Raw genomic sequence first — 25,534 nt, 5'->3', positions numbered from 1 at the left:
TACCCACTGTACAGCCATCAAATGCTCAAACCTTGGTACCAGCCCCAGCCGATCCCCACGAGACAAGCTACATCTTTTCTCTAACCCTTTGTTTTCCTCACCTGTAAAATAGGGACCCTAACAACTCTTACTGCAGAGGCTTAAACGAGACCATCTACGTAGAGCACGTAGCAAAGGGGCCAGACACACAGAAAATGCCACCCCCCCCCGCACCCCTTCCCGCTTGAGTGGCAGTAACTCTATAGCCCTCAGTCACTCCGTATGTGGAGAAGGAGGCTTATCAGCACAGAGGTCCTCAATGGGGGTAATTCCCCCCACCCCCTGCCCAGAGACATGGGGCAATGTCTGGAGACATTTTTGGTTGTCAGAGTGGGGGGGGGGGGTGCTGCAGGAGTCTAGTGAGTACAGACCAGGGAGGCTGCTGAACATCCTACAGTGCACAGGACAGACTCACAACCAAGAACCACCCAGCCTCAAACGCCCATAGCGCCAAGGCTGAGGACTGCTGGCTCTGAGGGATGACGGGGAGATGGCTGGTTCTTGCCCTCACACGACTCTTTCCTCGATGATGCCCATCATGGGGAGGCTGGAGGCTGGAGGCAGGGAGATGGGCAAGGGAACTGAGCGTGGCCATCACCACCACCACCACCCTCCCCACCCCCCGCCTCCCGGGGCCTAAATTTTACTGCCCGGACGCCCAGAATGCGTGCCTGTTAACGCTTCCCACAAAGGAAGAACACAACGCCAAATCAGTGGTACAGCTTCCTCTTTTAAAATTACTTTCAAAGCCCTCTAATCCCTGACAATCTTTTTAGAACAACATGATTACTCAGAAAAGCACCGCCCGCCACACAGCGCCCCCTGCGTCTGAAAGCTCCGGGGGGTGTGCCTTATCGCCGACAGATCGCGCCCATGCTCGCGGGTGACTCAGGCCAAGGAGAGCTGTGGGGTCTGAACATGAAAGCCTCGGAGGTCTGTTTTTTTTTCTTCCCCTTCACCCAAATGGTGCTGAACAAGAGCGCGGTAGGAAATGAGGCCCCTCCCCAGCTTCCTCTCCTCCAGCAGGGACTCGAGAGAGCTCAGCCTCCCGTCCAATGTAAATACTGTGTTGACTGTCTCCTCCCCTTAGTCATTTCCTCCCACCAAGTTCATCACCAGGTTACTTCGTTCCCATATTATGGCAAGATGACGCTATAAATTTACAGAGATCGGCCGGGTGTGTGGCATTGTTTGGGGGCCTCGTCTTTTTCCACTGTGGTCTGGTGCTGGCACCTGTTCAAAGGCCTCTTCTGTTCAAACAATGACAAGGGGATGATCTACGCCAACGGCCCGACTGCATCGCTCCACGTGGGGAGGCCGTGGGACATCTTGTGCGGAAGAAAAGCAGGGCAGGCTCGTCCCTTCAAAAGGACAAGCACACGAGCCCGAAGAAGCTGGTTCCTCTGAGCCGTACCCACCTTCTGAGGAGAGAGACTCACGCAGACCCGACCTCGCTCTGTGAGCACCAGACGGTACCACCACGTCCTGCCCAGGAGCCCACACGTTTGAAAGGGCTGATGAACCAGGAGAGAGCAAACCCCAACTCAACCGTCACGAAGAAACCAAGAGCTTCTATCACTGACTGAGACGTCGTCACATCAGGTAACGGACGGTTACTTTCAAATAACAGACAGGATACATGGACACGTTCGCACTCAGTTCCCGGGCCCGCCACAGTGAGCAGTGGCGCTGGATTCTTTGTGAGGAGGCCGTCCTGGCCTCCACCCACCAGATGCCACCCTTGGAGCTGTGACAACCAACACTGTCACCAGGTAGTTGCAGACGTCCCCTGCGGGCAAGGTGGCCCCAGCATGAGAACCTGAGTGAGAGTCATGCAAAATGCAAAACTGGTCCAAACGCCCTGGGTGCCGACTTCCACCCATCAAAAGCAAAGAGGAAGAGGAAGACAGGTCAGAAACCAAGAAAAATTAGCAAAATAATAGGCATCGCGTCCAAGACAGCCAACCAAAGATGGCTGCTCATACATGTACCTTCAGCAGCGAGAAATGAAAAACCTAAGCACCCAAAAATATATATATATTCAATTAAATAATGGTACACTTTTTTCCAACAAAACACCATGCACACATTAAAAGTCATGTTAAAAAATCATGTTTTAACAATAGGAGAACATTTTCACCATGCATAGCTCACTGGAGAGGAGCAGTTTAGGAAGCCTCCTGTGGAGTTCAATGCCAACTTTATAAAAATGGTCACAGATATGCACACTCACACGCTTGGAAAAAACTGATGGGAAATTCTCCGAGAAGGTTACCGCGGCCGCCTTTGGTGGGAAAATAAAGACAAGCAGTTTTGATCTTCTTCTTTATATAATTATTTGTTCCAAATGTCAACTGAATGCTGACTTTTTTATAACCTGGGTAGGAGGGAGTGCTGTTTTCAGATGATGCATTTGCCCACCCAAGAGTATCCCACTTCCAGGCATGAGTCCTGTTCTTGCTGTGGGAAGACGCGGGGACACACCTGACAAAGTGTCTGGGAATGAGAGTCCCTTCCCACTAGAGGAAGGGCGGGTGCACGCTGCCCACTCGTTCTAGGATGGCTGATACGGGGGCCAGTCCTGATGATTCAACCCTGAAATGACTTTAGCAGAGCCCATGGCCTCACACTTGGAAAAATAAAGGCTGGAACGAAGTTAAAGTGATTCCACAGGAGATAATGGCTCTAATTCCCCAGGATTTACGCTGTGGCTCCGAGGCCACGGGTGCTCCCCACATCAGATGCGTGCTGCCGATGCGGAGGCCCTGGGTCATGGAGGCTGAGACCAGCGAGAAAAGCAGCAGGTCTGTGGGAGGGGAGCTCCCTCCAGCCCCCCAGTGCCAAGGACACACGCCCCATGGAGTGTAAAAGCAGCTGCTGGGCCCAGCCAGCGTGGCTCAGTGGTTGAGTATCGGCCTATGAACCAGGAAGTCACGGTTCAATTCCCGGTCAGGGCACATGCCCAGGTTGCAGGCTATTACTACTATTCCCAATTCCTAATACTACTATTACTAATGACTGTAATAGAATCTACAACTTGGATCCCTAGGGGTGGTGTAGATAGGGTGGGAGAGATCCTCATTTGTGGAGTTGGTTTTTTTAAAATCCAGAAAAAAATGAGACTCTTATTCCAAAGATTCTCATGATCTGAGGCAGAGTTTTCTCCAGCCATGCCAGGTAGTGCACAGAACCTTTAAACACACCAGCAACCGCCCAATGCCCAAACAGGACTGGGATGGCACCAGGTCACCTGCACGCACTGAGCGCCCCGGTCATGCTGGTGGCCAGCCAGGTTTAAGAAGAAAGTGGCCTATGACCCCAGGGTTCCCAGGCTTCCCTGGATGGAAAGTGTGGTCTCTATGAGTAAAAGTGCAAGTAGGTAGACAAGATGCTCATTCAGACTCCTCAGACAGGCAACACTGTGAAAGTCTGACACTATCCAATGTGGGGGAGCATGGGGGGGGCTGAGATTAGAGCAAGCCCTTTTGAGAAAGAGCCAAGGATGCCTGGCGGAGTTAAAGATCTGCATATTCTACAACCCAGCAACTCTCCCTCTGGGAGAACTGCACAGAGAAACCGACATCCATACAATGGAGCCTCGAGCAGACAAGGCTACGCAGAGCTGTGCTCTTGCTAGTGGCAGCTAACTAGTGTCTATCAAGAGAGAACCGCAAAAGACAGAAGGAAGAGGGGCATAGTCACAAAATGCAGTACCAAAAGTCAGCTAAGCTTAATGAAGTGGGTGTAAATTTAGCATTAAGTTTAGTTAGTGTTAAACAAAAAACAGGAAGTGCAAAAATGATAGACTACAATGCCTCTTAGAGAAAGAATAAAAATATGTAACTCCATGATATACATTATTTATACTCAACATGTCTGATAACAGTATTTTAAAATTCCTAAGAATGAGGAACTTGCCGAAACCGGTTTGGCTCAGTGGATAGAGCGTCGGCCTGCGGACTCAAGGGTCCCAGGTTCGATTCCGGTCAAGGGCATGTACCTGGGTTGCGGGCACATCCCCAGTAGGAGGTGTGCAGGAGGCAGCTGATCGATGTTTCTCTCTCATCGATGTTTCTAACTCTCTATCCCTCTCCCTTCCTCTCTGTGAAAAATCAATAAAATATATTTAAAAAAAAAAAAAAAAAAAAAGAATGAGGAACTTGGTGCAGGAGACACTTCTAGGAGTGGCAGATGGGGAGACTTCGATTGAATGCATGTTCTATTTCTTTCTTTTTTTTAATATATTTTATTGATTTTTTACAGAGAAGAAGGGAGAGGGATAGAGAGTTAGAAACATCGATGAGAGAGATCGACCAGCTGCCTCCTGCACGCCCCCTACTGGGGATGTGCCTGCAACCAAGGTACATGCCCTTGACCGGAATCGAACCTGGGACCCTTGAGTCCGCAGGCTGACGCTCTATCCACTGAGCCAAACCGGTTCGGCCATGTTCTATTTCTTTAAGAAAATTTCTGAGCTACAATCCATGCAAAAATATGGGTGAATCTTAGAAATAAAAATTTGAGCAAATGAATTCAAATTCAAAAGGGTATCTACTGTACAATTTCCTTTACATAAAGTTCAACAAGAGACAAAATTAATCAATGACAGAAGTGGGACAGTGGTTATATCCTTATAGGGAGGGGGATGTAGTGAGCAGAAATGGGGCATGAGGGAGCTAAGGGTGACGGTGGGGGACTTCTGTTCCTTGCTCTGGAGGCTGACTGCATGGGTGTGTTAACTTTGTAAGCACTTGGGTGTACACATTTCAGATGTTTGTGCTTTTCTCTGTGTATGCTGTAGTTCAATAAAAGTTTCAAAAGCATAAAAAGAAGTTCTAAAATAAATATGGCAAATGATGCTGAGTAAACATTTCTTCAATAATGTTGTGATTGCACAAATGAAAACCCATTGAAAATATTTAATGACAACAAGGGTGTCAAGGCTATTCAATGGGGAAACAATAGTGTCTTCAATAAATGGTCCTGGGGCAACTGGAGCTCCACATGCAAAAGAATGAAGTTGAACCCCTACCTCACACCATATACAAAAACTAACCCCGAAGGGATCGATGGCCTAAAAAGCAAAACCTACAACACTCTTAGAAGGAAATATAGGAGTAAATTCATGTCCTTGGATTTACCAATGAACTCTTAGATATGATACCTAGTCAAGATCAACAAAAGAAAAAACTGACAAGCTGGACTTATTTGAAATTAGTAACTTCTGTGCATGAAAGGAATTTTATCAATAAAGTAAAAGACAACCTATAGAATGAGAGAAACCATTTGCATATCATATCTTGGATAAAGCTCTAGTAACCAGACTATATACAACAAACAACAAAAAGACAAACAACCCAATTAAAAAGTGGGCAAAGGCCTTGAATAGAAATTTCTCCATGAAAGATATACAAGTGGCCAATAAGCAAATGAAGATGTTCCCCGCCATCAGTCATTAGGAAAATACAAATCAAACCCACAATGAAATGCCACTTCACAACCACTAGGATGGCTGTAATTTAAAACATGTAAAATAACAGTGCTGATGAGGATGTGGAAGAACTGGAACCTTCGTATACTGCTGGCTGGAATGTAAAATTGTGCGGCATTGCAGAAAGAATTTAGACATTCCTCATAAGTTCAAAAATAGAATTACCCAGCAAATTGAGTAACTGACCGAGCATGACCCAGCAATTCCACCCTGAAGAACTGAAAACAGGTATTATAATTCTTGTACATACATGTCCTGGCAGCATTAGACACAACAGCCAAAAGGTGCAAACAACCCAACTGCCCATCAATGGATGAATGGATAGCAATGTGGAATATTATTCAGCCATAAAAAGGAATGAAGTACTGATACCTGTTTCGACATGGATGAACCTCGAGAACATTATGCTAAGTGAATGGAACCAGACACAAAAGGCCACATGTTGTGTGATTCCACTTAATATATGAAATGCCCAGAACAGGTAAATCCATCGAGACAGAAAGCAGGTTAGTGACTGCCAGGGAGTAGGGGGAAGAAGAGACAGGGAGTGGCTGCTTAGTGGGTACAAGTTCCCTTTGGGATGATAAAAACATTCTGAAACTTGACAAAAGGGTGCACAGCATTGTGAATATTCTAAATGCCACTGACTTATACATTTAAAATGGCTCATTCATGTTAAATGAACTTCACCTCAATAAAAGATATACATTTAATTAAACAAAAGAGCATACAATGGAAGTATATTCTTACCAAGAAGTGCCCAGTCTATATTCCTTAGACCAGTGGTCGGCAAACTGCGGCTCTCGAGCCACATGCGGCTCTTTGGCCCCTTGAGTGTGGCCACGAAGTTTTAATCACACTGTACATACGAGCCCGTATGTGGTATTTTGTGGAAGAGCCACACTCAAGGGGCCACAGTTTGCCGACCACTGCCTTAGACCAGTGGTTAACAAGAAGCTGACCAGCTGTCGGAGGTTCTGTCTGATGAATGAACTACTTTTCTTTCTGCTTAGGCGGGTTCTCAACCTGTGGGTCGCGACCCCTTTGGCTGTCAAATGACCCTTTCACAGGGGTCGCCTAAGACCATCCTGCATATCAGATATTTACATTACGATTCATAACAGTAGCAACATTACAGTTATGAAGTAGCAACGAAAATAATTTTATGGTTGGGTCACAACATGAGGAACTGCATTTAAAGGGCCAGAAGGTTGAGAACCACTGGCTTAGGGACTCACGTTCCCTTGTTAGTGTGGGCAACGGAGGACATAATAAAAAGGGGTAGAAAGAAGGTCAAGCCACGGGGACATTCACGGTGTCCTTGGGGGCTCTGAACTATTCCCCGTCATGAACAGAGAGGACTCACCCTCACGATGATGCCCATGCGCTTGCTCTCGTAGGTGAAAGGGAAGATCTGCAAGATGGTGAAGTTCAGGATCTGGTCGCCAGGGGTCCTCAGCTGCATGGAAGACTGGTCTCGGCCCACCAGGGTTAAGCCCACACTTTCGGTCCACTGTACCAGGGCCACCTGCAGGTAACACGGGGTCGAAGGTCAGACACGGCTGAGGGTCCTGGTTCACAGGTCAACCACAGGAACACAACGGTGGGAGGGGGGCAGACAGGTGAAATGCAACAGCCACTGTGTCCCTGGGAAGACTGTGCCAACCCAGTGATGGCATCCGCTCCCCTGGGCCCCTGGGGGCTCTGCACTCACAGCTGCCCCTAAAGGCACGACTCGCCTTCTCTTCCTGGCCCCACGGCTGGCCATGCCGGAGCCCAGGCAGAGCACGCACAGGGTTAGGCGTGACTACAGACCGCTTCACCACAGACCAGAGTTACCACCGATCGCTTCTGGGAGAATTTGTACCACGCCAAACAATTATCAGGACGGACGGGGTGGCTTGACCATCAGGCTCCTGTTTAGGTCTCATGGATTCTCACCCAGGTGGGTGTTTACAGCAGTTCTCAACTGGGCAATACTGCCCCCCAAAGGGCATTTCAATGTCTGGGGACATTTTTGGTTGTCACAACTGGGGGATGGGAGTGTGCTACTGGCATCCAGTGGGTGGAGGCCAGGGGTGCTGCCAAACACAACAGAAAATTATCCCCAGAGGTCAGTCCTGCCGAGGTTGACAACACTAGTCACACAGACGAGGAAGGGACAGAGGCCAGGCCAGGCCAGGCTGGCACCTGCAAGGCGGGCCCCCAGCAGTGGGCCCGGCACCCCTGGAGGCATGATTTGTCAGGCGTCCACCCCGACACACAGTCACCATCAGAAAGTTGATGGGAGGAGTGGTAGGAGGTTTAACAGTCGCCAACGATGCCCATGTCCTGATCCCCAGAACCTGTGACTCTCACCTTAGAAGGCAAAATGGAAAGAAGAGAAATGTGAGGACAGGAGGAGGGTCAGACACAGGTGACGTTGAAGCCGGAGGAAGGGCCACAGACCTGGGAAGGTGGCAGCTTCCGGAGCTGGGCACACAAGGACACAGACTGTCCCTGGGACCAGGAGGAACGCAGCCCTGAGGGCACCCTGATCATAGCCTGGCAAGACCCGTGTCAGACCCCTGACCCACAGGACTGTAACAGTAAACCCGTGTTGTTTTGAACTCCAGATTTGCAGCGATTTGCTACAGCAGCAATAGGAAACGAGTATAGGAGGCGCCGGGTTTAATGCCAAACAAGCTGCCGTTTTATTCCATTCAAGTTCAAGGTCATGGTGTCTACAGAAGAAACAAGAAAAGGCACCCTCCTTCCTTTCTTCCTATGAAACGATCTTTAGGGGAAGACAAGGGGGTGGATTTTAGGAGAGTGTCGACTTGAGGAGGGAGGGAAGCTGACGAAGTTGGCATACGAGAGGCATCCATCTGAAATGCTTTATCGTCGTTAAGCCTGGTGGTGAGTCTATGGCGTGCACTACATTACCCTCTATAACTGTCTGCATGTCTGAGATGTTTTCTCATCGAGGGGGTGGTAGATAAAGAGTCGCTTTTCCAGGAAACCTAGTAGCATCAGCCACCAACAGCACCTCTATTTTATCGGGGTTCGCCCTGAGTCCCCATTCCTTTCCCCAAGAGACTGCAAAAGCCACAAGGAAGCCGCCCCCAGCTTGGCACCCCAGGCATCACTGCGGCTGAAGTGCGACACCTGAAGGTGGGGGGGTCAGACTGGAGCTCAAACCCGCCTCACCCCACCCCCTTCCAGGGCCTCTGAAATCCGGGCCACAGTAGACTAGTCCTCATTTCTGTTCCCACTGTCACGGTTGTGTCTATACAACCGTGGTGGGTGCTGTGCTCAGAGACCTAATAGGCTTCTGTTGCTGATATTAACGGAATTCACATTAGAAAGTTCTTCTTTGAGAACAGAAAACTCCACCCTGTGGTAATCATGTCACATCACAGCAAGTCAGCCAGGGTGAAGGGAGCTAGCTTCCAATCTGCCAGGGGAAGCCACGGTCACACTGCTCCCCCCGCAAAGCAAAGGCCAGTCCAGTAACGATGTTTTGTTTTGCTTTTGCTATTAATCTGCTTAAGTCTCTGTAAATGTATTTGTTTATTTAATTCAATGACCCTGACCTTCAATATCCCTGGCCTACCTGCTAACAATCTTCTTTCAAAGTTTAAAACCAGCCCGGCTGGTGTTGCTCAGTGGTTGAGCATCGACCTATGAACCAGGAGGTCACGGCTCGAATCCCGGTCAGGGCACATGGCTGGGTTGCGGGCTCCATCCCCAGTGTGAAGTGTGCAGGAGACAGCCAATCAGTGATTCTCATCAATGATGTTTCTATCTCTCTCTCTCTCTCTCTCTCTCTCTCTCCCTTCCTCTTTGAAATCAATAAAAATTTTAAAATTTTTAAAAATTAATAAATCAGTAAAGACCCGTATATACAAAGTAGTCCCATCTGTGTACAAAATGTTTCTGGGGTGACACGTGAAGAGAAATACATCTAGCTTTCACTTGCATCTTTCCACACTGCTGACGTATTTTAAGCATGTACATGCATTTCTTTTATTTTTAATTAAGTAAATAAAATATCCCAACAGAATACAAATACCTAGATACACACAAACCCAAAAAAGCTTAGCTAAATTTACATCCTCTGCATACCAATTGTATGTGAGAAGAAAAATCCTTCGAATTTCAAACATGATTGTTATTAAAAGAATTTTTTCACTCTTGTTTCAAACAGCTGGTTCAAACCCAACTTTACTGTTCTGAAAAGATGGGAAAAGTCTGTGATATTGGGCTTCGGGGAGACCTGCTAATTCCCCAAAGCCTGTTCCTAACTTCAATGGAGAAAGAATCTCTAACTCCAGGACCACAAGGGACTTTTGGCCCAGCCCGGCCCCCACGCCGTGGACCCCACAGGCCTTGTTAGAGGAGACGCCGACTATAAATTTGAAATGATCAACACTGGCAAATGCTCCCGATGAGGGATGAATTGCAACTGGAGGTAAACACCCTTTAACCGAGCTTTATCCTACAGCGAATCTCAACAGAGCTAAGGGGCCTACATAAAACTATGCCTGTCCTCCCTCCCCCCTGCCCCCGCCCCTTGGGTCCCTCGTCCTAATCAAAACCTCACTGGCTCCTCGGGGGCTGATTCCAACAGGATATGAGCCCTGCGGGGGGTCGTTCATTTTTACCTTCCACTCTCTCACTTCGACTTTGTCAGCCTTAATTTAAAGCTACTTCCTAACAGAACACAGAGCTCACGCAACCCCCACCCCACCCCCGCCCGCCCAGGTCCCACTGAGCAGAGACAGGCGTAGAATCTCAGCATAGAATCGGGCGCTCACTAACCCTCTCCACTGTGGCAGGGACAAACACCTCAGGGGTGAGGACAGAGCACCACACTCCTTCCCAGAACAAGGTGATGTAAAAGCAGGCTACTTCCCATTCTAGCGGGTCCAAGCCTCCCTTCAAAAGAATCGTCAAAGTATGAAGATTTCAGGGTCTTGTGTCTCACTGTCCTTAGCAGCCAGAGTTGGGGCCTCAGGGGGTCTTGGGTCAGAATACCAGGAGGTCAGAGCAGCAAGAGAAAAAGAAACCTCGTTTGGTGGATGGATGGATCAGATCCAAACTTGGTAAGAGTTGCCTGGCTGTCATCCTGCCAGCCGTGTGGCCTTGCCAACCACATCACTGGCAAAATGGCACAATCATAACAACTGGGTTGCAAGGAATGCTGAGGGCCTGGTGCAGGCACAGAGCAGGGGCTCAGCAGGGGCCATTTCTTGCTCCTGTCGGGACCACTGCTGACCTCAATCTCTAAGGGCTGTGAGCTCGGCCCTGACACCATCAGGAGGCCGAGCTCAGCGAGGATTACTGAAGTTTAAGAATTTGCCTAAAATCACACAGCTCATCCAGAGAGCATGGAAAGGAGGGTGAGGTGCTGATGCGACGCCCTCGTCATTCGTGGAATTAGTGGGAAGGGGGTCTGGAAAGGCAGACGTTCATTGATGCCCTCGACCGACCACAGGAACACAAAGCAACCCAATGTCTACCTGAGACCCAGCCCTCTGCTGACGTCACAGAACAACAGCGTTCCATTACCCCCACACTTTTTGGCTTTTTGTTGTTTGTTTGGTAATCCTCACCTGAGGCATATATAATTCACACATATAGTATTTATAGAGAGAAGAGAGGGAGGGAGGGAGGGCAGGAGGGAAACATCAATTGGTTGCCTCCTGGATGCACACACCCTGACTGGGCTATGGATCAAACCTGCAACCCAGGTACATGCCCTTGATCAGGAATCGAACTTGAGACCCTTTGGCCTGCAGGCTGAAACTCTAACCATTGAGCAAATCAGCCAAGGCCCAACACTCTTTAAGAAGACGTACTACCGAAAGCAAGGTGCAAAACTGTACCTATAATTTATAACTTGCTTTTAAACTCTTTCACTATTAGTTAAAGGGTGAGGAAGATTCCAGTATCTACAGATGATATCTGCAGGGCGCGGACAGTGATGACAGCGGTGGCTCAGAGGAAGAGGTCGGGCGAGGAGGACCAACGCAGAGACTTCTCGAACGGAGGTCATCGGTGGGAGAGAGATGGCCGTCTCACTGGGCCACGAGCATGGGGCAGCCACACAGCATTCTACAGGTGACGGACAACTTGTAATTAGTGGCTCTGAAATTACTGAGCGAGCCAAGGCCTAGCCAAATGCGTGAAGAAACTTTCACTGATCCTCTCACATATTTGCACACCCTGTACAAACACCCACGCACGTCCCCCCACACACATGCTCACACGGCACACATGTGCACACACACAAGCACATACATATCCACACCCACACACGTGTGTGCATATATAGACAAACACATATACTCGGCACACAAACACGCACACACACTATGAAACCGTATGGCTTTCTAAAGGATGTTACTTCCCTCGCTTCACTTTCCTTCCTGCTTAGTGATGTGCACCGCAGTGCGATTCTGTATTACAGAAACATAAAATTATACACACACACACTCACACACACACACACATATGCACAAATTTAGGGAAACTCTGGGAAAATCTACATCAGAACACAAACAGCAGATATCGCCAGGTGATAAGCATTACAGGTTATGTTTATCAACTTCTTTTAGACTCTACAATGTCTGCTTTTTTCTAGGGAGAACATTAGTAATTGTGATTTTTAAAAATTAAGTAATTTTTTGTTAATATGACAGGATTCGTGGGAAAGACAAATAAGTGAGCCATGGGCTGCGTCTACCTGCTCGTAAGAGAGCGCCACCTGACGGCTCACACCAAGAAACAGATGCATGAAAAGCGGCGTCTCGGCCGCGGTCTCTCCGTGAACTCCTCTCCGCCAGGCGAGAGCCCTTTCCTCGCCCCTGGGAGCTCCTGTACAGAGCGCCCCTCAGGCTGCAATCAACAGCTGGATAAAGACCCTTCAAGGCTTCCCAAGCAGAATGTGCACAGGAAACAAATTTAGGAAGCCCCGCTTCTGTTACAGAAAACGAACACCACCCCAACCGGTAGGAATTACCCCCCCGGCAGCTCCGCGGTGAAGAGAATGCTGGCTCCTGCATGTGTTTCTAAGCTGACCTTGCCTTGACCAGCAATGTTTTACTGATATAGCATTTCAAAGGGAGGGTTCTAGATGCGGCCACGGCCACGTGGAGACCCACGGGGACCTGGAAACGGCACAGTTTTCAGTAGATTTCGCTGTGAGGAGATTTCGCCTGCTCTCCATCGCATGGTGCGTCTTTGCATGCAGATTTGTAGTTTGCGGCACACAGCTTTTGAGATCGTCTAGATTAGAAGGATGGTCAGTAAACTACTCACAGTGGTTGTAGCTTTTGTTAGTAGGATTGTGGTTTACTTTTTTTTCTTATCTGTATTTTCACATATTCCACCAGAAACACAGGACAGTGGTGCAATACAAATAATAACATTGTGTGTGTGAGGGGGGTGGGGGGGATTACCAGTAAGACCTCTGTGAAGATACCAAAAGGCCCAAAGAAAAATACTTGTTTTTTAATCATTATTCAGAATCTTAGAAAAGCAGGACAAATCTGAATCCCAGTGCAATTAATGGACAGAAGAGATGAATAACTATTCACTTCAAGAAAAAGGAGCTAAGAAGCACAGAGCAGTCCATGAAAGATTTACCCTCGTGGGAAAACCCTTGCCCAGCCCTAAAACAAACACCTCAGAGTTCAGTGAAAGCAGTGGGGCGTGGGGCAGGCATGAAAGACCCCCGTAAAGACCCCCCTACCCATCTCTAGCCAATCGGAGTGTTCGGGCTCGGGGGCAGAGTGCGGGCTGATCAGATCCCCAACATCCGGAACGTGTTCCAACTCCACAAGTACCGGACGCTGCCATTCCCAGTCCAAACCACCAAGAGGCGGGTCCCTCGTCCCGTCCACCGTTCAGTGGATCGTCCTCACGCCCCAAACGGGAAACGGAGAGCAAACCGACTAAGCCTGGTGAGGCAACGAGGACAACCTGCAGTGTTGGTTACCAGGGCCCGGGTCCCAGTAGGTCGGCAGCACCAGCCATCCCTCCTCTCCCTCCTCTTCTCTCGTTCAGCACACAATCCCATCTCGGAATTTGGCCATGGGCGACGTTGTTCACCCTTAGGAAGCCTGGTTCAGGCGTCATTTGTTGAGCCTCACAGCTGTTCTGCAACCACCACGCAGGCTGGAAGGAGGAGTCTCCTGGGGACGCACTCCTTTGCCCAGAGAAAGAGAAAGAAGTAACAAGAGGGAAAGGCCCATCGAGAAGCCCTTCCACGTCTGAGCTTTGGGAAAGGCTCTCTCTGTGCTGTTCCCAGCTGCCACCAACCAGGGCTCGCTGACATTCGGAGGCTAGTCCGCACCGTTAAACACGTCCTCTACCAGGGAAGCCCCTGCTCCTTACAGTGAACAAAACAACCGGTGGGAGTCCTGGTAACGTTGGTGGGAGAGCAAAACGGTTTAAATGTCTGTTCCTGGTCATTTACATCACGGACCTGAAAATACTCATCCAACCTGACCCACAGGACTTACCGGCTGCCTGCCAAGGGCCCCACCACCCCCCCGCCTCGTGGGCCCATGTCACAGACACACGGAGGCAGGACGAGGATACGTGGCTGGTCTGAGTCCCAAGACTTGGGTGCTCAACTGCCTCACTCCTGCTGCCTCCTTGGGGCCTGGCTGCAGTCCTGTCCCACGCTGACATCACCTAGCCCAGTGGTCGGCAAACTGCGGCTCGGCAAACCGCAGCTCGCGAGCCACATGAGGCTCTTTGGCCCCTTCAGTGTGGCTCTTCCACAAAATATCGGCTCTTCCACAAAATACCGACTTCTGCGCATGGGCCACGAAGTTTCAATCGCACTGTATGTGGGTGCCTGCACGTGGTTTTTGTGGAAGAGCCACACTGAAGGGGCCAAAGAGCCGCATGTGGCTCGCGAGCCGCGGTTTGCCAACCACGGACCTAGCCCATCGCAGGCACTCAAATATGAACCCAACCTCCCCATTTCTAGAAACACTGGGTGTAACAATGCTCACTGCAATGTTTATAAATATGGTTGCCAAAAATTATAAATAACCTGAGTTCCAGTCCTATGAGAACATAGGGCATAATGCTGAAGAACTGTTTTTTTAATAATATTCAGGAGAACCGAAAACAGGCATGATAAAATATTAAGTGAAAAAGGAGGATACAAAACCACAGCTTATTAAAATTCCCATTGTTTTAAGAAAAAACATATATAAGCCACTGGGAGGTCAGAGAAAGATAAGTATCACATGCTCTCCCTCACACGTGAAATCTTATGGACAAATAAACTGATGACAAAATAGATCAGAGACATAGACCTTGGACTGACAAATTTCAGAGGAAGGCGGGGGGGGGGAATTAACTGGGGAACTTATATACATATATGCGTAGCCATGGACAACAGTGTAGTGATAGCTTGGGAGGGGTGGGTGCCGGGAGGAGGGAGTCAATGGGAAAAAAAACAAAAAAACAAAAGAGACATCTGTAATACTTTCAACAATAAAGATAAACTAAAAAAAGAAGAAAAAAGAAAAAATATATAAGATACTGGAAGGCTATCTATCAAAATGTTCTTAGTGGCTTCTGGAAAAAAAAAATGGTTGAGCCCAGGCTGGTTAGGTGGTTAGAGCATCTGCCCTCAGACCGAAGGGTTGTGGGTTCGATTCCTGGTCAAGAACACATACCTGGTTTGTGGGTTTGCTCCCCACCCCTGGTCAGGGAGCCTGTGGGAGGCAACCAATCAATGTGTCTCTCTCACATTGATGTTTCTCTCTCTATCTCTCTCCCCCTCCCTCCCTTCCACTCTCTCTAAAAAGCAATAGAAAAAATACCCTCAGGTGAGGATGAACAAAAAAAAAATGAGATCATACATGGAACATACTTCAAACGGGACCCGATGCCAACCACATGTCCCAGGAAAGTTCCTGTTGTTCTCCTGGACGGCTGGGGTTGCAACTGACCCACTTTCTTCTTTACGGTCTTCTGAAATTTCCAAATTTTCTACACTAAAAAACATTGCTTTAATAGTCAGAACACAAGTTTTCTTTAAGAAAAGAAGTAAAAAAACTGGAAGGAGAAAAGACCAAAATGCTAACAGATTGGGAAAACACGGGCCTGTGTGTGAATTACACTCAGGGGAGGGGGACAAAGGGTATGATGCTACTGTTTTATGCTGGGCAAGTCCTCTGCCTAAACATACACAGAGGGGGCTCCTATCATACGACACCCTAAAAGGGAAAGCAATTGGGTCCTGTTACAGAAAACATTAAAGGGGAACATGATTCCATGTTCCACTCTTGAACATGGAATCAAATGAATCCCTTTTGGGCTTAGCAAAAGAATATGCTTAGATATGAACAGCAACTTTAAAATGTGTGGCTTATTGGACTTCATCAAATTAGAGACTTTTGGCCGGTGTGGCTCAGTGGTTGAGCATTGTCCTATGAACCAGGAAGGAGGTCACGGTTCAATTTCCGGTCAGGGCACATGCCCAGGTTGTGGGCTCGAGCCCCAGTAAGGGCATGCAGAGGCAGCTGATCATGATTCTCTCTCACTATTGATGTTCTATCTCTCTCTCCCTCTTCCTCTCTGAAATCAATAAAATACATATTTTCTTAAAAATTAGAACTTTTGTGTTTCAAAGGACACCATCAAGAAAAAGTCTTCAGCCCTAGTTGGTTTGGCTCAGTGGATAGAGTGTCAGCCTGTGGACTGAGGGGTCCCAGACTCGATTCTGGTCAAGGGCACATGCCTGGGTTGCAGGCTCAATCCCCAGTAGGGGATGTGCAGGAGGCAGTCGATCAGTGATTCTCTCTCATCATTGATGTTTCTATCTCTCTATCCCTCTCCCTTCCTCTCTGAAATAAATACGCACACACACACACACACACACACACACGTATAAGTATATAGATACATACATGTGTATATATATGTGTGTGTGTGTGTGTGTGTGTGTGTATAATTTTTTTTAAAGCCTTCAGAATGGGAGAAAATATTTACAAATCCGATAAAAGACTTATATGAGATGTATAAAGAATTTTTACAACTCAACAGTAAAAAGACACATAACACAATTAGTAGTGGGCAAAGGATATGGACAGACATTTCTCCAAAGAAGATGCACCAATAACCAGTAAGCACATGGAAAGATGCCCAATATTATTAGCCATCAGGGATACGCAAGTCAAAACCACAATGAGATTCCACTTCACACTCACTCGGATGGCCAAAAGGACCGACGACAACAAGTGATGGCTAAGATGTGGAGAAACGGGAACCCTCACACCCTGCTGATGGGAATGTAAAATGGTGCAGCTCCTCAGAAGGTTAAACATAGAGTTACCATGTGCCCCAGCAATCCATTCCTAGACATACACCAAGAGAAACATATGTCCACTCAAAAACTTGTACACAGCCCTGGCCTGAGCGGTTCAGTTGGTTGGGTGTCATCCCGTGTACCTAGGGGTCGCCAGTTCTATTCCCGGTCAGTGTACATGTTCGGGTTGCAGGCTCAATCCCTAGTAGGGAGCGTGCAGGAGGCATGCCGATCGATGTTACGCTCTCACATCCATGTTTCTCTCTCCCTCTCCCTGCTTCTCCCTCTAAAAATCAATTTAAAAATCTTTCTTAAAAAAACAAAAAACGTGTACACAAATGTTCATAGCAGCATTATCCATAATAGTAAACAAACAAACACACAAAATGCAATCTAAATATCCATCAACCAATGAATGGATAAACAAAATGTAGTGTTATCCATACAATGGAGTATTATTCATCCATAAAAGTTATGAAGTCCTGACAGGCTACAACACGAATGAATCTTGAAAACGTATGTTAAGGGAAAGAACCAGACACAAAAGGTTACATAATGTATGTTTCCATTTGTATGAAATGCCCAGAAAGGGCAATTCTGCACAGACAGGAAGTAGGTTAGTGGTTGCCAGGGCTGGGGGCCGGGGAAGTCTACAGGGACAATGGCATGGAGTACTTCCTTTGGGGTGATGAAAATGTTCCAAAGTTTATTGTGGTCATGGTTGTGTAACTCTGTGAATACACTAAAAAAATCACTGACCGCTACATGTTAATGGGTGGCTATAGGGTATGTGAATTTTATCTTAATAAAGCTGTTTTTTGGTGGTTGTGTTTTTCAAGGGGATGCAGATTCAATGGGATCTTGTCTCCCTTTTGGGCTAGCCACCTGAATTACAAATAAGACCTCCTGCTCCTTCCTAACTCAAGACACATCTCAAGTCCGTGACTACCCCTAGGGAAGATCAAGTCCTGCGCGCACGTGAAAGGTACTGTATTTTCCACGTATGACGCCCCCATGTATAAGACACTCCCCACTTTTCCAACCCAAAATTAAGAAATCAGTATTTTAAACATTTTGCTGGTTTTCCTCTTAAGGCCTTCCTCTTTATTTGGCATCTTAAGGAGTTGTTCTTCCTGTTTTCTCCACTGTCTGATCATATACTCAGTGGAAGGAGGTCCAAATTGTCTCTCTGCAGCTCTACTTCCATGCTCTTTGCATAGCTGACTACATTCGGTTTGAATTTTGCAGAGTAAGACAATCGCTTACCAGTATTTATCTTTTTATTTTTTGACATCTTTATGGGCTCAGAACGCTAAGGTCCCTGCTGCATCTGCACACTCTCCACCTCCACCTCCAAGAAGCTGATGTCAGTAACAATAAGGCTCGTGATTGAAGGAAGCCTGTTTGACAAGATACGGGCAGCTACGCACACGCGTGGGCCTCCCTCCTCGGCTGATTTCCATGTATAAGATGCCCCTTGATTTTCAGTCTAATGATTTTAGAAAAAATAGCATCTTATACATGGAAAAATATGGTACCTGCCTCGCTGCCCTGCCCCTCCCTGGCTCCTGCCTGCCCTGATAGCTGGATCCATGGGAGCCACACCTGCCCACGGTTTACCTCGTCCGGGCTGGACGCCTGGTACACACGGCACGAGTCTTCATACTGCTTCTCGGCCTCGGCCTGGTCGGTCACGCCGTTGGACTCGTACACGGGGGTCACGTTGTGGCAGAGCGCGATGGCCTTCACGGCCTCGTGCACGCGGCTGCTCATGGTCCGCCGGACTTTGGTGGTGATGGTGGGGCCCTTCTGAGCAGGCGGGTCCTGGGATTGCTGTGAGGAGGGAACGACAAGGAAGGTGACCACAGGCACAGAAGGTCTCCAACATGTGGAAGAACAGCCTCGCGGAGTCTGTGTTCCTTATTACCGGCTAACGGTAACTCCCAGGCTATCCACGGCGACGCTGCAATAAATGGCGTGTGGTTTTCAGGGATCCAGTCATTGACGCTCAGCACAGCAACAAAAACCACACAAAATAAATAGGAAAAATAGTAATCTAGTGACTGGGGGTGATTCTGCCTGCTAACATGTGAACCTGTCTTCCTTTGGGGGTGTCGGGAGCCTCCAACAGAGTGAGGTCCCACCATGCTGCCAGCGGTCCTGGTGCTCAGACCAGGGCTTCTCCACCGCGGCACTGCTGGCATTTGGGGCAAACGCTGTCTGTGGTTGGGACAATCCCGTGCCTGTGGGATGTTCAGCTGCACCTCCAGCCTCACCTCCTAGATCCCAGAAGCACCTTTCTCTCCTAGCGGTCTCAACGGATGCTGCCAAAGGCCCAGGGAGACCAAGCCCGTCCCTGGTTCAGAACCACTGTTTTTAATGTACACTCTTTGGGTTCATGTAAAAGATAGCAGTGGCGACTGGTGCTCTACAGGCGTAACGACCATCAGTGACATGTAACTCGGGGCAGGGCCTGGGCCAGTAACAGGAATGACACTCCTAGATGAGCGTACTGAACACCTGGTACCTAGCACTTCACTTAAGGTAGGTTTCCAAGAGCAATTTAAAGATAAATAAATAAATACGTTCTTTAAAAAGAGACTAATTTTATGTGTGCTCAATTTTTGCTTTCTACGCTGACTTCAGACCTTAACTTGTGGAAGCAGTTATTCCACCCTCTTGTTCATACCTTTCGACACATGGCTGAGCCTCCTGCATGGGGTAAGTCTTGGGGAAAGTGGCTTCAAGCAACATGGTAAAAACAGTATTAAAGGTTAACAACCCTGAACTTTATTCTTGGATGGGTTGTGAAAAGCTGTGCGACTTCAAGCCAGCCACATCTGCCCTCTGGGCCTCAGCTTCCTGCAAATAAGGGGAGTGGGGTAGGGGAGTGGGGTCCACACCCGAGTAGCAGGAATCCCAAGCCACCCGCTCAGCATCCCCAAAGTGGAAGGCAAGCAGCCCATTCCTATCTGTTGGAATTACACATCAGGTGCCATGAAGACCTTCCCTGGAAAAAGGGTTTCTATTGCCTTGAAATGTAATTTAAAAAATTAAGACCACCAGGCAATGATCACTTGTTAACAGTTTATGTCTCAGATGCCCTCCCAGGGCCCACAGGGCCCGTCTGATTAGCCCCTGCCCAGCTCTGCAACCTCCTATTCACTCTGCTCCGGCCACGCTGACCTCTTCCGTTCTTTGAACACTGACACGCTGCTTCCTGCCACAGGGCCTGTGCACTTGCTGTACCCTCTGCCTAGAATACCATTTCCTGGATCTCTACAGGGCCGGCTCACTCCATCTCATCATGGAGGTCTAAGTTCAAATGTTACCTCCTCAACGAGGGCTTCTCTGAGCCCCCTAACTCAGCGGTCGCCAACCTTTCGGACCTCATGGACCACCAGTGGTCTGCGGACCACCGGTTGGACAGACCACTGCCCTAAATCCTATTACCCCGCCTGCCCTCCCACTGGAAGTCATGCTTCCCGGGGGCTTATGGTCCTCACTGTCTACAACTGGCTGTTGACCTGATGATTCTCCTGGCCGACCATGAGGACAGCTGTCTGCTGCATCCCTAGTATCTAAAGCAGGAGATGCTTGCTGAACAAATGAACGATTTACTGCTCCTAAGGTGATGGTAGGGGTCCTGCCTTGACATGAATTTTTTTTTTCCATCTCCAAGAAGAAATAAATGTCAAATGGACCCACATCAGGTCCAGATTTTAAACCACAGTTTTGGACAATGGACCTATCGTAGTCTTCCTGCCTTCACGGCTGCGTCCGGGAGCCTGAGATGCTGGCGGACATACTGGAAGCTACATTCCATTAGAAACATATTTTGCCCAACAGAGGAGAAGCAAGCTGGTCTCTGAGAGTGAAATGTGTTTTATGCCTGTGAACACATGCCCAAAATAGAGAACAGATGGGCTACACGAAACAAGAAAATGACTTTCGTTTAATTTTTTAATACTATTTTTAGCAGCGGCTTTGGACTCCTCGGGTAATTAGACAATTACTAAATTATTCTTGTCATGCAGGCGCGCACACCGCCCTGGCTTCCTGCTCTGTTAACCTCTGGTGTCAAGAGGACACGAGTTTCACTTCCAGGCCAGAGGGCACTGCATGGTAACGATAATTAGAGTAATGAATCAGAACTGCAGTTTAAATGAATCATTATTTGCCGAGTGCTTTTGACGAGAAAGACTTTAACTCCAACATGACACCGAGGCCCGTGGGTTTACAGAACGGCTCTCCGTGGGACAGACTCCGCCAGGAACGCGGTTCCCTGCATCCTGTGATGTCTGTCCCAGGCACGGACGCACGTCCTCGCGGTTGCCCATGTTCCTCAGCACCTGGACCAAATTATGATTGAGCGCGAGGGGCAAGAGCGAGACCTCTGACAGAGCAATTGCTTCGGCTGGCAGGTTTCAGCAACAGTGGGTTAGAAGGAAAGGCCGCATGAAGGACCGCCACAACCCTTAGGATTCTGTAACCAACCTGGTTTCACGTCTCCCCCAGAAGACAAATTCTCCCACTGACATCCCAATGGGGGACAAGCCAGGCAGCCCCGGTCTCCGCAAGGACCCCACTTTCAGGACAGGGGACCATTTGACAGCAAATCAGAAGATGAGGGTGCCGGGCCCCCACCAGCAGGCGGCTGGTTTAAGTCTCCACGCTCATTGATTTCTCTCTGACATCAGCACGTATCCCCTTCCCTACGACTACGGTGCTTCAGGGAGGAGGGGTCAAAACCACTGGTTCTGAAATTCTCTTAATTTTCAAGTAAAAGGCTCGTTCGCACACCAAATGGTGATCCACGTGTATCCTTAGACCCTGGTAATTACCGGGGGCTCTGCCAGTGTTAGTACTGGGCCCCGTCTTCAAACATCCTCACATTCCCCATATGGAAGAGTTTCACATTGTACAGTGTTTCTCTCTAGTCTCCTGCCCACAGGCCCTTTAACCTACACCCATTTCTTCTTACTTAAAAAATACCAGGGGAAAATCAAAACAGATGTGGACACAGAGGCAGGTTCCCAGTCTTGCTGCCCTGGGGGAGCCACTGGTCCTCTCAGGGAGGGGAGAGAGAGGCCAACGCCGCTCCCACGAGGTCAGGAGTTGGGAGAGGAATCAAGACCTCCATGTGCAGAGGCCCCGGACGTGGGCCCTGGGGTGGGGTCCTCGCACCATCCAATGCTTCCGAGTCACCCTACGGCGTCCCGCCCTCAATGAGACACGAGGATCCGTGAGAAACAGGCCCCTGCTTCTCATTACTGACCCACGGCGGGGCCTTTCCCAACGAGAACTCCAGTTTGTGTGACAGGAAACAGCAGCACAAAAATTAAATACTGAGCCACCGTGGACATAAGCGTTCCTTCTAAATGCAATTAAAACTTCACCACCACCTCATGGACGTTCGTAATGTTAACGGGCAGTGTGGATGGGTTGCAATAGGTAAAATCACACGATTGAGGAGAAGGAACTCCTGTTTCGATTGTCCCACTTCACTCCCTAAGTAAAGCCCAAAGCTGGTCACGCATCAGCCTCCAAGGGGCACCCCCACAGAGGCAGGCTCGGGGCTGCTACTTCCAAATGAGCCCACGGAGTTACAGGCTGGTGGTGAGTAAGTACAGCGTTCACTGTTGAGCTGCAGACATCTTAGAGCGCGGCCAAGGCAGCACATTTCAATTCCGTGACCTCGAACCCCGGATAGCACAGAGGTCCTCAACTGGGGTGCTTTGGGCTACCATCTGGCAATCTCTAGGGATATTGGGGTTGTCACCACCGGGGGCAGAGGAGGGAACGTGTACTACAGACAACCTGATGGTAGAGGGCAGAGACGCTGCTAAAATCCTAGAACGAAACACAGGACGGCCCTCACAACACAGCCTCATCCAGCGCAATGTGCATTCCCGCAGCTGAAAACCACATTAGGCCGTTGACACTAGGAAGCCAGGGCCAGGGAGTAGCAGACACCTAACTGCACAGGCGGGGTCCCGTCCATTTAAAATGTCAGTACTGTTCATCGTGGGTTTTCCCATGAATTTTGATTACTGCGGCTTGGGGGGAGGGGGGTTCAGCCCATTAAGCTTTGCTCTCAAGGTGCATACCCCACTCTTCTTACCCTCGTTGTCCTGGCCCTATTGTAAAACCATTAAAATTATGAGACTCATTGACAGGAGTGAAAACAGGAAGTTGGGTAGTGTTATTCTAACAGTGGTTCTTAACCAGAAATGCTTCTCAAAATAACCAGTAAACATTTTAATAATTTTAAAAAATAGAGATGTTTGGGCCCCCCACCCCTAAAGAATGCAAGAGGTTTCAGGCATATATATATATGTGCTCGAGTTCATGGCACAGGTTCTCAAACTGCTGCACTTTGGAACCACCTGGTCCACCTGCTGAGACTGGGTCTAGAGATTCTGACTGTCCCACGTGATCTGACCCCGGCGTTCCAAATACCGTGCTTTACAAAACACTGTTACAAAGTCCTAGTCATAACTCTAAAGGTCAGGGGAATGATGGCATGGGCTCCAGGGAATCTTTCTCCGGTGCTCATGGGTCCATAACTCAGTAACTGACTAAAAAAGAATCGTATTGCAAATTAACATAGAGCTGAGTTTTATGGCATGCAAGGTATGCCTCAATAAAGCTGTGAAAAAGAAAACACAGGAAAGCCTTCATACCTCTCACCACAAAAGTATTCATGCGATTAGTGTAGGATTTTTAGATGTCACGAGAGAAGGACGAACATGCACATTGGCAGGGGGGGAGAGAGGGCGGGGGAGGGGGTTGGGGGTAGGTACTATAATTCCGAGCTCACACCAACCTCGAGATGACCTAACCCTTCAACACTTAGCTATTTTAAACCCAAATGGACAAATCCATTTTTGAGCTTCTCCTAAGGAAGGGTTAGGAGTTAAAGTGCAAGGTCAGAAATGTTGTTTTCTGACTTTTAACACTTTACAAAGAGTGTTACCTGTACTAAACCAAAAACGGACCATAAAAGCTGAACTGCACAAATAACTGAGAAGGCATGGCTTCTGTAAGTTCCATGGGCTCTTAAAGTACCCAAAACGGGCCGGGGGGACACACCATGACCATGAGGTTGGCTCATACAGTCATCAACAGGCCCGCATGGCTGAGAAGGGGCCAAGGGGTGCTCAGCCCGGCACCAGCAAGCGTGACAATCCACACAGTGAACCCTCCGGATGGAAGTCTCAGTCCCCGAGAGGGAGCTGGACAGGACAGGGTGAGTCACTCGGCATTAAAAGTTACATCTCAATATAGGTGTTCATCCACGTAAAGAACCGATTGGGGAATCGGAAGGTAAAGCAACGCTGGTTTGGCTCAGAGGATAGACCGTCGGCCTGCGGACTGAAGAGTCCTGGGTTCGATTCCGGTCAAGGGCATGTGCCTGGGTTACTGCTCAATCCCCAATAGGGGGCCTGCAGGAGGCAGCCGACCAATGATTTTCTCTCATCATTGATGTTTCTATCTCTCTCTCCCTCTCCCTTCCTCTCTGAAATAAATAAAAATTATATTTTTTTAAAAAGAAGGAAAGGGAAAGCGTTACCTGGGTGTAGATGCTGAAGATGTGGCTCTGCACTTCGTCCATGGAGTCGAGGCCGTAGGCCACTGTGCCCAGATGGAGCCGCTTGAAAACCATCTCATTCTGGGTAAGAGTTCCTGAAACGCAGGCAAACGAGAGCTTTTATCAGTCCGAGCAGTAATGACAGCTGCTATTTTTGAGTGTTTACTACACGTCATACACTGGTTTTAGCTCCGCCCCTGCTTTTGCTGTGCTGTTTTGCTGGCCTGGAATCCAACTCCCTTTCTTTTGAAAATGGCATCCAAGGTTTCCATGGGGAAACTACCCCCCTCATTTCCTGGGATGGTCCACAGGGAGTGCCAATCAGGGTGCCTGTCTCACTTCACTGGCCAAGAGGGTGGCACATGACTTACACTAGTCCAATCAGATTCTATTCTGAAGGAGCCTAAACCGTGAGCAGAGGCGTGGGCGGAAGATGAGTGGAGTCCGGCCACCCCAGTGGCAGACCCTACAGAGACGACCCAGGGGTCCTGATGCCGACACCTCCGGGACTTCCCCGGCTCCTCTCCTCCCCCAAACCCAGTTTCTCGGATGGGGTGAGCCACTCCGACCTCTGCAACAGATTCCCTTTCACCCTGTGGGCACTAAGAGGTAGAGAGGAAGCTTAACCCACATCTCCCCTCTCCCAGCCCTCGCTCTTCACCACTAGGACACTGAACAGCAGAGCAGGAATCTGGGGTGTGGTTACGAGGCCAGGACTCGAAGTCAGACCGCCCGGGCTCAAAGCCTGCTTCTGCCCCCATGTGCTCTGACAAGTCACTTAACTTGGGTTTCATTTGTTCACCTGCAAAAATACAAGGTTATGCCGAAACCGGTTTGGCTCAGTGGATAGAGCGTCGGCCTGTGGACTGAAAGGTCCCAGGTTCGATTCCGGTCAAGGGCATGTACCTGGGTTGCGGGCACATCCCCAGTGGGAGATGTGCAGGAGGCAGCTGATCGATGTTTCTCTCTCATCGATGTTTCTGACTCTCTATCTCTCTCTCTTCCTCTCTGTAAAAATCAATAAAATATATTTAAAAAAAAAAATACAGGTTAGGATGAGGATAACTACCTACTATAACATGTAACGTCC

The 25,534-nt window shown here is 48.7% G+C and overlaps 1 protein-coding gene across 1 annotated transcript in view; it reads right to left on the bottom strand.

Moving 5' to 3' along the window:
* ATP9A (ATPase phospholipid transporting 9A (putative)) overlaps positions 1 to 25,534 on the bottom strand; it is a 92,257-nt gene that overhangs the window by 21,496 nt on the left and 45,227 nt on the right. Inside the window, 4 exon segments of the mRNA XM_023761745.1 lie at positions 6,897 to 7,058; positions 18,471 to 18,683; positions 24,427 to 24,539; positions 24,982 to 25,037. Coding sequence (XP_023617513.1) covers positions 6,897 to 7,058; positions 18,471 to 18,683; positions 24,427 to 24,539; positions 24,982 to 25,037 — 544 coding nt within the window.

The sequence above is a fragment of the Myotis lucifugus genome, unplaced genomic scaffold (genome assembly GCF_000147115.1).
Source record: "Myotis lucifugus unplaced genomic scaffold, Myoluc2.0 scaffold_215, whole genome shotgun sequence".
Taxonomy (NCBI): Eukaryota; Metazoa; Chordata; class Mammalia; order Chiroptera; family Vespertilionidae; genus Myotis; species Myotis lucifugus.
Note: the sequence above shows the minus strand (reverse complement) of the source record. Positions and strands in the feature narration are given on the sequence as shown.